Genomic DNA, 10654 nt, shown 5'->3' with positions numbered 1-10654 from the left:
TTGAACGTAAAAATAAATAAATAAATAAATAAATAAAATTAAATTTTAAAAAATTACAATACAATAATAATTATATAAAAAACTAAATGATAATACATAAATAGAAAAATACTAATAATAAAAAATAAAATATGTTTACTTTTCGTTCAGACTCAGTTTGGGGTAAGAAACCTCATCTAAAATGTGTGGAGTTTTTTACATCTTAAAACTCTGGTGCAGTTGAGGACCCATTGGTAGCTTTGTACTCGCCTTATTTAAAACCACAAGGACCCCTTTGACTAATGTTGCAATTCTCGGCTACATATGAAACAACAACAGAAAAAAAAACACAGAAATCGTGTACGTGTCTAATGTCAGCACAACTAATTGACTGTAATGTATACTATGCTAATAACCGCGTTAAGCCATTTTCTAATTTATGTGCTTGCTTGGTTGTCTGTTCTGCGTTGCATTCATAGATTCATGGCATGTTCAGTTTGTATTTGTTCATAATTTGTTCTTGTTATCTTTATCAATTAAAATAATAATAATATTCAGTTATTCTTGTCGAAAGGGCGTATTTTTAATAAGGCGAACACAAAGATACCAAAAGAAGTCCTTTTGGATGACACGAGAGGTTTTTTTTTTTTTTTTTTTAATGAGGACGTACTCTTAGAAGAGTACAATATTGTTAATTTAAGAATTTTCACATACAAATCCTCTTCTTTTCTTACAAAAGACGATATTTTGTTAAATATTTCCTTACAGCTGTTATTAACGCTTGTAAATGAAACTGTTAGCAAATTTATGTCAGTGGTCAGTCATTTTGCCAGATTTGCACACACTAACTTCCCAAAATACCGTTATATATTAAACAAAGAGGGCTTCGCATGATTTAAAAGAAAAAAAACTTTTTAAATATAATATAACGTTATTTAATCTTCATTAAATCGCATTCTCTGTTGCCCTCTAGCGGTCTCAGTGTGCATTGCAGTAGTAATTTCGAGAGCCGGAAGTGAGCTCTCGAAGCGGCTACATACCCGTATGTAAACAAACGTGTCTGGGTCGTTGCTGTTTGGCCGTGAAGTTGTGTTCGTACTGTTACTTTTCTTGTAACCTTAAGTACGTGGTAAGTAGGTTTCAGCGTAAAGTCGTCGAGTTTGCAGTGTGTTACCTTGCTGCTTTTTCAGTTAGTGCTAGGATAATGATTTTGTCGTAACACACTTAGCTAACGGCTAATGTTTCTGACTGCACGAGCGGGAAGTATGAAGTCTGCGCGTGCCATCTCTCTGCACGATATTACAGCATCGCGATATTACTGATATTATTGATATCATTCTAACCAATAATTAAACTTGTTGTCAGGAAGTTTTGGCCAGCACACCACTGGTCAATCTTTAACCATAAATGCCATATAACTTATAAAAATGGAGCAATAAAATTATACTATTTTAAAAGTTTACCTGGTGTTAAACTCCAAACACATTACTATAATTGGCATATATACTGTAATATTTATAAAGTGCTATTGTACACTAAATATTATTAATATAATTGAAATCAATATCAATAAATTCATTCAAACAGTATAAACTTATTTCTAATATTTGATAGTCAGATTCTGACTTGTGATTCTGAGTGATTTGTTGTGCATTGTGTGTTATGTCTGTTTGTGTGTAGGTGAGGCGTGTGGTGTGTAGCAATGCCCCGTTCGTGCTCAGAGTGTGGCTCGAATAGCGTGGTGGAGGATGAGCTGTATAGTCAGACGCAGTGGGTGTGTCAGGACTGCGGCTCCGTCATCTCAGAGGGGACTTTCACCACCGTATTGAGTGATGAACAACACTCTACAGGTCAGACACTACCTGTCTGTCTGGCCACAGTGTGTCTGGCTGGCTGGCTACAGTCTGTGTGTCTGTCTGAGAAGATATTAGGGGGAAGAAACTGTTTTGAAATAAATAAGGATGATGTAGTGACTGTGTGTTTGTGTCTTTCCATGTCTAATGTAATTCGTGTCTAATGTCATCTTGTTGCTTCTCTTGAATATTTACCAAAAGAAGAGTTTATGGAAACACACAACTGTTCACAATTTACTGTTCACAATCTTTTTAATGAAAGTTAATGAGACATTTATATGAAATGTTGTAACTGTATGAGATGAGTTTTGTTTCAGTGTTGTTAATCATACATCTGTTCGTTCCTCCACAGCCGTGCCTTATTACATCACCACAGAGGTTACGAAGAAGCCATGTCCCAACCTGATCAAAGGTAACTCCTTCCCTCATGACTGACTGTAATTAGGCTTTACGCTTGTGTCAGTGTAAACCCTGAATACTTATTCCATTATGCTTTATAGCAAATCAGAATGAACCCTAATTCTCTGATAGATCTCTGAATGTCATTAAACCTTATAGCTATTGACCTTTTGTCTGTGTTGATTTTGCAGAGTATTATACAGTTGCAAACATAATCACTTGACACTTGACATTTACCCAAAATTAGCTAGCCAGTGAACTCGACTAGCTCTGCAGTTTCAGATAGACACTGCTGGAGAAAAAAAGTGTAATGGTAGTTTAACTAGCTACTGCCTGTCTCTCTGGCCTGTGTTAACTCCCTCTTATTGTACTATTGTGTATAATAATTGTGTGTGTGTGTGTGTGTGTGTGTGTGTGTGCAGGTCTGGGTCGAGTGCGCTCTCTGTGCCGTATCCTCAGGTTATCCAAACACATGGAGTCTGAGGTGGCAAGCTTGTATGAGCGTGCCTATAACCACCCCTACTTTCTGAATGGGCATCTGATGAAGAAGGAGATGTTGGGGGGCTCCTGTCTGCTGTCCGTCTGCAGGCAGAACAACTGGCCTGTTGCCATGGGAACCATCAGCATGCTGTTAGACGCCGACCCAGCTTCCATAGGCGCCGTCTATCATGACCTGAATAAAGCCCTGAACATCCAAAATACAACCACAAGCAGCTTCACTGAGCTGCTGGAGAGCCACTGTCACGAGTGAGCATATATATAATATACATTAGGGGTGTAACAATACATCCTGACACGATGCATCCCGATGCCAAAATGTGTGTAAATGTGAGATTTACATTGTGGAAATCAGCATTCTTTTAATTATGCATATAATGCAGTTGCACTGTTTGAACACCAGAGGTCCCAATCTGCACAACTCAGAATTAAAACATACAGAGAGCACTTTGTACAGTGATCTGTACAATGTACAGTGATCGCGTTCTTTCGTGGACAGCCTGCAAGATCTGCACTTGTGAAGACCGATAGGTCCGGATTGCAGCGACCAGAATGCATTATGCATTATATATGGTTACATGATCATGTTATACCAGTTAAAAAGAGCCCTTGATTACCTTTCAAACAATATTGAAGGCTGCAGAAATCGGGCATTTTACCCAACTTTGGACCTCTATTTCTTCTCCCAGGAAGTCAGAAGTTCCCAGGTCAGACACTTTGTTTATTCAGTCAGAATCTTTGGGAGAATTAATAAATGTATTTATTTATTTTTAAGATATGGTGAACCTGTAGTACATTTTGTTTACAATATTAAACCAATATTTTTTAAATTTATTTAGTTTTATACAGAAAAATGCAAATTTTTTGCACGTTTTGCATTGTTTATGATTCATAAATAAAAAAAGGAGTCTTTTCAGTCATCCTTTTTCTTCATTTAAATTTTGCTCAAAATATTACGAGAATTGAATTGAAATCGTGAAGCCAGTATCGCGAATCAAATCATGACTGGAGTGTACTGTTACGCCCCTAATATATTGTGTATTGTTACACACCTAATACATATTATATAACCATATACTTGTTTCCTGAAGGGAATACTGTGCTAAAGTAAAGAAAGAAAAGTGTGTGATTATAATAAGTGTATCCAGAAGTATGTAGTTCTACTGACTGTGAGTTTAAATCGAAGCAGCTGATTGGTTAATTTGCTCAGCGGTCCGTCAGTATATTTCAATGGGAACATAATCACACTTTAATGTGAAATAGTTTAAAAAGTATGAAGTTTACAAAACCTAAAACAGTACTGCACTCACCACGCACAGAGTAATAAAACTTTCTTTGCAAAGTATATTTTAATGTGTTTATAACACAACTGCTGGCACAGGTAATAATGCTAATAATAATAATAATGAAACGGCTTTTTTAAAACAGTCTTTTCCAACTTTTGATTGTAAAAAAAAACTAATGTGTAAAATTGCATAAACGTAAAAATAAAATAAAGACAGAGTAAGAAGGACAACAAGTTAAAGTAAAGTAAATAGAAAAAGGAAAAAGTTTGAGGAGAAACTTGGGTATAACTAGATGACTGGAGGCAATGTAGAGCACAGCATTATTTAGTTTCAGTAATACACATTAATGGAAGTAAAATTGTGTGTGTGTCTGTGTGTTAGGTTTAAGCTGGGCCCCAGTGATGTGCCTGATTTTTGTGTGGAGTCTGTAGAGCGGTTGGTGCAGCGGAGCACTGCACTGTTGGAGCTGGCCACTGATGTGTGGTTAGTGACCGGACGCCAACCACTGCCCCTCCTCACTGCGTGTGTGTATGTAGCCTGGCAATCTCTCAAACCCATGGTGAGTTTTCACACACACACACACACACACAAAAGCTTCCTCTTTAAAAAAAAAAAAAAAGACACACCCCTTCATATTTGTCCAGAAGACAGTTATCGTTATGCCACTATCCGAATAGAACAGGTATCAAAACAAACTTTGTCTTGCTGCCCTAAAAGTGCTGCCTACCTTCTAGGAAACCTCCATCTAAATTAATCACAATGCAAAGGATTAAACTTGGAAGTAATGGCATCGTATGACTGATTACCAGCACATGCTTCGCAGACACACTTAACCACAATGGACCTCATTTATCAAGCTGGATATGAACAGCATTATTCATAAATCATTCACAGGAGCATTTCCATAAGATACTGTATGTGGAACAATTTTGTGTAAATGTATGTATAATGAGACTTGCTCATACATGTGATCGTCAGTTGATGGACTTCAAATTAAAATTGTCCTGAGATACTACAGTTTTAATACACAGATTAGATACAGATTATCTAACCAAGTTTAAGTAGTTTGTTTATTTCAATTTCATTCATGAAATAAAGCTTTAAAGCACGCAAGCCAGATCCATAAGTTAAGACAAAGAAGACTAGCCATTCAATTAAGATTCTCTCAGTTTATCTCTCTTTCTCTCGTTTTTTTCCTTCTGTTTTTGTCTTTAATCTCGCTTTCCATCGCTTTTGTGTGTGTGAGACAGGCTCGTATGAAGTACACACTGAATAAGTTCTGTGAGATAGCGAGGTTGCCAAAGTTGAAGCAGACGTGTGCGACGCGGCGGGACACAGCGGCACGACGTGTCAGTGAGATCAGGGAGGCGCTGTGTAAGCTGGGCCGTGTCCTGCCCTGGCTCAGAGGAGGCGCTGTTGAGCCCGGCTCCGTCTGCACGCTGGTCGATGATATCCTCTCATACCGCAGAACTCTGATGCTGCAGGCTGTGAGGAACTGTGAGCTCGAAGAGGCTGCTGAGGAACAGAATGCAGCCTCCTCTGAAGAAGCGCACTGGGGTAAAAGGCACCTTTTCCTGCCCCCTTCAGCAAGGAACGCAAAGCGTCCAAGACCCAACTCACCCGAGCCAGACGTCATCGGAGACGGGAACATATCAGACACAGAGATAGAATCGTACATTCGCTCACCGGAGGAGGTGAAGCTCTATCTGGAGGTGCAGAAGAAACTGACAGAGGAAAAGAAGTGAAGGATTCAAAATGAGGAAGTGAAGACTAATTAAACTAGTTTTTACTTTCAGTTTGTCATTTATTTAAGCTCTTTTGTTGTTCACTGAGTACTTCTGCAACATGCACTTTAAACTAGCTTTATTAAGTTCTCTTTAGTGTGCACTACTGAGTGTGAGAGATGTGGTTGGTCTTTTGTCCTGCTGCTTGGAATCCAGACAAAACCAACAGGATCTTGCAGGATCTTGGAGATTGCAGATCTTAGACAGCGTGCCTTTAAGTACCATGTATTGAAAGTTCTAAATGGGCATGCCATGTCAATATCTTGAGATGTATTTCTTCGTATTTTGTCATTCATGCTGTCTGCTGTATACATGTATTGCTGCAGATTACAGTATTGCACACTGTCAAGTGTAAGAGACGCAGTAGATACCAGAGACTGATATTTTATATTTCACTTAATGTGGAAGTTACATCACATTTTAGAGCAATGCATTGTGGGAGTCCTTCAGTACTCACACACAAGTTCAGCTTTCTACTAAAGTCTTTACTGCACTCTTGTGTTTCTCCTTATCCACTGAAATCCTCTTGGTTGCCATCTTAAGAACTGTACTAAAAGCTGAAGACATTTTACCCAGAAGACATTGCTGTGCCCACAAACATTAATAAGGCTAAAAACTAGCAATATTATCGGTATGGGAATTGCTTTAGTTACATTGTTCTTGATGTCAGTATAGAAATTGATGCACTTTTGTGCTAAGTGTTTGTTTTTGTGTTGTCATTTTAATTTAAAATGTTCTTTTTTTTATTGAACTGACCGAACTGTTAATTAGCAAATGGTTTGGAAGTGTTTTTTTTTTTTTTCCCCAATGAGTTATTTGTATTAAATCCAATTTTTGAACACCACATTATGTCTTCATGTTGTAGTCTGTACTTTCTACGCAGAGCAGTTGTGCATCATGTTTGAACGAGTTAGACAAGCGCTTTACTTCAGGTTAAGCAAAGGCACCTCACACTTGTGATGATCATTAGGGTTTGTTTATAGGGACCAGGGCCAATTTTACTTTCTGCTTTAGTCAGTATATTTGTACAAATCAGGAACTGTTGGAGGTTGGATTTACTAAAGTGTTTTTTATATCAGAAGATGAAGAAATAATAATAATAATAATAATAATAATAATAAAAGAGTTAATCCTCCCTGCTTTCTTGCTGTTAGGGTGTTAGTGGCTGACTCTGTATGTTTGTGTGTGTGTGTGTGTGTGTGTATCTCTGCCTGTCTGCCTGTGCTGTGTTTGTGCTGTCTCCTGCAGGAATGCAAGATTAAATCCTGCTCACTGACCTTGAGGGTTTCACAGCTCTGTTCTAATCTTCACTTTACTCTCCAACAAGGCAGGATCAACCAAAAATACCCCACACACAGAATGCTGCTTGTTTAGTGTTCATTCCCTAAATGGATGTTGTTGATGAGTGCCATGTCTGCAAATGGCTCTTTTAATGCAGTACCTTAAAATCTGTGAACACTTACTTTCAAAACATCACGCAAACACAATAGACTCCAGACAATAAAGAGTTTCCTTACTGTTTTCCAATCAGCAATGTTCTTAATTAAGAGACGTTGCGAATGTCATTGAAAGGCTCAGTGAGCTCAACTTCATTACATTAATTTGTTCAGATGCAAATTTATGTCAGAAATGGAGTGAGGGTGTCAGTAGAAATCTTTCAGCTACATGTGCGCAATCATGACATTTTGAATTAGTGGGTGCGTGGCTTGAGGTGGTTCTGTTTAGGTAAAAAAAAAAAATGTACACATTGGTTATCGACGTTTAACTTGTATCACAGCACCACACTAGCCATCTGACACTGATTAACTCTTCGCAGATTTTCAGGTCGTCCTCCTCGAAGCGCACGTGGTAAGTGTGTGTGACGGTGGGAACGACCAGCACGCAAGACAGCAGCCAGATCACACAAAGCATGCGTGCACACAACATCGCCGAGATCCACCTCTTCTGAGGATGCACAGTCGCAAAGTACCTGCAGAGGATAAAGTGAACTAAAATATTCTAGAGTTATTTTTTCAATTTTGAAAATACTGACATCAACCCAGTGTTGACACAACACAACAGAACACAACAAAGCGTCATACAAATACATGGACAAGTGATACCCAATACCCACCTCTACACACAAATCATAATCAACCATATTATTCCATCAAACAAACACAAACAATTAACCAAAATATACTCAGTCACATTACACGGAGGTTTTAAATGGAGGCTGTAGATGGTGGAGGCTGGAGATGGCTACAGTGAAGGCTGTAAATGATGGAGGAGGCTGGAGATGGAGGAGGTCGTTGATGGAGGCTATAAATGGTGGAGATTGCTGATGGTGAATGCTTTAGATGTAGTTGTCGATGATGCAATCTGTAATGTAGTATAGTTGTTGTACTGAAGGTTGTAGATGGTGAAGGCTGGAGACGGAGGCTGTATATGGTGAAGGCTCTAGATGAAGGCTGTAGATGGTGGAGGTTGTTTATGGTCAGTGGTGTAGATGGAGCTGTAGATGATGCAGGCTGTAGTGTAGTAAAGTAGTTATAGTGAAGGTTGTAGATGGTGGAGGTTGTAGATGGTGGAGGTTGTTGATGGAGGCTGGCCTAAGAGGGACTTTGTAGACATTAAATATAATCTAATATATAATCTCTTCACTGAGAGGAAAATGTTTCCAAAGCTCCTGTTTCAAAGGATCTAAACATGAAGCAGCTCCCTTTTCATATTTCTAAAGAGTTCCCATGAAACAGCATATATTTCATAGACCTTTTCATCATTTAGAATCTAAAACAGTAACTTTCTGGTTAAGGCTTTGGGCTAATGCTCATAAAGTGGTGACTTTAACTACCAGCACTGTTGAGCTGACATGGTTGGGGTCCTTTAGCAAGACCAGTGCTCGAAGTGGGCCTTTACTCCCCGGTACACAGTACTGGCACTTCTACATTTTACTCTTTGTCATACCGTGACTTTTTCTTGCATACTGGCACTTCTCACCAGCTGCCAGTACTCTTCTCTGCCCTCTCCGTATCAGATTCTTGGCGATTCATAATTACCCTACATAAACTACATTACCCAGGGGGCACTATGCAACGCTCACCTGTCCCTGTTCTCTCGACAAGTCTCAAGATAAATAACATACATAATCTAATGTTATGTAACGTAAAATTAATGCTAGTCTAAGTAATGTAATGTTAATGCTAAGTAACATTAGTGCCAATAATGTTGGTCTGGCTCCAAAAGTGCACAAAGAGAACACGCAACTCAGACAATGTTATAACATACACACATACATACATAACATACACACATACATAATATAATAATAATAAAAGTTATAATATTTAGTATCATATAGATATTGCATTATTATATTATTACATTATTGCAGTAAATGTGTGTGTGAGTGTGTGTGTGTGTGTGGACTCACCTTTCCACTGCGATGGCTGTCAGAGTGAATACAGACACACAAACGGTGAGCAGCTGCACCAGGAACACGAAGTATCACATGAAGCTCCCAAAGGTCCATCCGTGTGTATTGAGCGCATACTCTAGTGTGAATGGCACACACATGACACACATCAGTAGGTCAGAGAATGCCAAGTTGCCAGTGAAAAAGTTAATGACATTGTGCATCTTACGTGAGCAGCAGATAACATAGATGAGAAGGAAATTGCCCAAGACTCCCACAAGCACCACAAGGACGTAGAATGGCACTATGAGCGGCTTGAAGGTATGAAGCAGCTCAACGTCAGCGAACAGGTAGGGCTGACCTGCCGTTCCGTCCTGCACAAACACACAAATAATTATTACATACGTTTTGAGACAGTTGATAGATGTCTGTTGATTGGTTCAAGACCAATGTGTCTTGTAAAACAATCAGTCACTTCCCAGACATCACCACTAGGGGTGCTATGATTTTCCTGCTATTTTTGCCTAGAACAGGGGTCTGCAACCTTTACTGTCAAAAGAGCCATTTTGCCCCCTCTCCCCCTAAATAAAATTCATCTGGAGCCACAAAACATATTTGACCCTTAAAATGAAGATACAATACAAGCTTATAAAGTTTTATGTATAGTTATACTTTATATACAAAAAACTACCTATGCTGCATTTATGAAATCATAGAACCGCAATCAAAACTGTTGACATTTTATCGTTATTTTTACCTATTATAACAAAGAAAAACACAGAACTCTTATGAAGAGGGAAAAAAAAACTGGTCCACTTTGAAATAAATTAAAGACACAGAGTGATGCAGGCTATTTGAGTTCTCCCAAATGGCTTTCCACGACTTACGATCTCCTGAGCCGCCACAAAACTAGCAGCAGTAGTTGAGTTTGGAGACTTGATCCAGTTCTTGAAAGCACATTTGCTCTGCTCAGCTTTCCGCAGCAGTTCAGAAATTGCTCTTTTTCGCTCCTCTCCAGCTGGGTATTTTTTGGCAAATCCTGTGTGCTTGTTCTGGAAATGTCTTTCAACATTACATTTTTTGTTGTTTGCTAATTTCTCCCCACATATCGAGCACACAGGTAAGCCAGCATTACTGGCAGTGAAAGCAAATAAATCTGTCCATGCAGAATTAAATTCTCTATTTTCCTCCAAGAGTTTTCTCTTTTTGGATTTATCCATTATTAGCTTACCGAGGGCGGGTGTTGAAAACTCTTTTCACCTGCAGAGAAAGGCGGCGCGCAGTTGACGTCACGTGATCAATGACGCATATTTTATTTGACGAAATATTACAACTTTTTTTCAACTTGAACTCCAAAGAGAAAGATTGCCCACTGCACATAAAAAACAACATAAGATATTTTATGCACAGGGAGCCACAGCGGTGGTGCGAAAGAGCCACGGGTTGCCGACCCCCGGCCTA

At 38.9% G+C, this 10654-nt stretch overlaps 1 protein-coding gene and 1 pseudogene across 3 annotated transcripts; one reads left to right on the top strand and one right to left on the bottom strand.

Moving 5' to 3' along the window:
• The first annotated feature begins 203 nt into the window (after positions 1-203).
• Positions 204-6855, top strand: brf2 (BRF2 RNA polymerase III transcription initiation factor subunit). 3 transcript variants are annotated; one of them, XM_026942483.3, is made up of 6 exons: positions 204-339; positions 1660-1829; positions 2185-2244; positions 2654-2978; positions 4397-4574; positions 5266-6854. In XM_026942483.3, the coding sequence occupies exons 2-6, from the start codon at positions 1682-1684 to the stop codon at positions 5758-5760; spliced, it is 1206 nt and encodes a 401-aa protein (XP_026798284.3). In that variant the 5' UTR covers positions 204-339; positions 1660-1681; the 3' UTR covers positions 5761-6854. The 3 variants fall into 3 exon arrangements, with proteins under 3 accessions (XP_026798284.3, XP_053097120.1, XP_026798283.3); XM_053241145.1 differs by lacking the exon at positions 204-339 and adding an exon at positions 427-616 and having other exon boundaries at positions 5266-6855; XM_026942482.3 differs by lacking the exon at positions 204-339 and adding an exon at positions 671-1108.
• Positions 6856-7170: 315 nt separating this feature from the next.
• Positions 7171-10413, bottom strand: LOC113544010 (prolactin-releasing peptide receptor-like; annotated as a pseudogene).
• Positions 10414-10654: the final 241 nt, after the last annotated feature.

Source organism: Pangasianodon hypophthalmus, chromosome 17 (genome assembly GCF_027358585.1).
Source record: "Pangasianodon hypophthalmus isolate fPanHyp1 chromosome 17, fPanHyp1.pri, whole genome shotgun sequence".
Classification (NCBI taxonomy): domain Eukaryota; kingdom Metazoa; phylum Chordata; class Actinopteri; order Siluriformes; family Pangasiidae; genus Pangasianodon; species Pangasianodon hypophthalmus.
The sequence above is the reverse complement of the archived record's forward strand: the minus strand, read 5'-3'. Positions and strand labels throughout refer to the sequence as shown.

What these genes read in the sequence shown, in the direction of transcription:
- brf2 (XM_053241145.1), top strand. Translation starts at nt 1,682, where the DNA reads ATGCCCCGTTCGTGCTCAGAGTGTGGCTCGAATAGCGTGGTGGAGGAT. An exon ending in ATGTCCCAACCTGATCAAAG is followed by an intron (nt 2,245 to 2,653) that starts GTAACTCCTTCC and finishes GTGTGTGTGCAG; the next exon opens with GTCTGGGTCGAGTGCGCTCT. An exon ending in CTGGAGAGCCACTGTCACGA is followed by an intron (nt 2,979 to 4,396) that starts GTGAGCATATAT and finishes TCTGTGTGTTAG; the next exon opens with GTTTAAGCTGGGCCCCAGTG.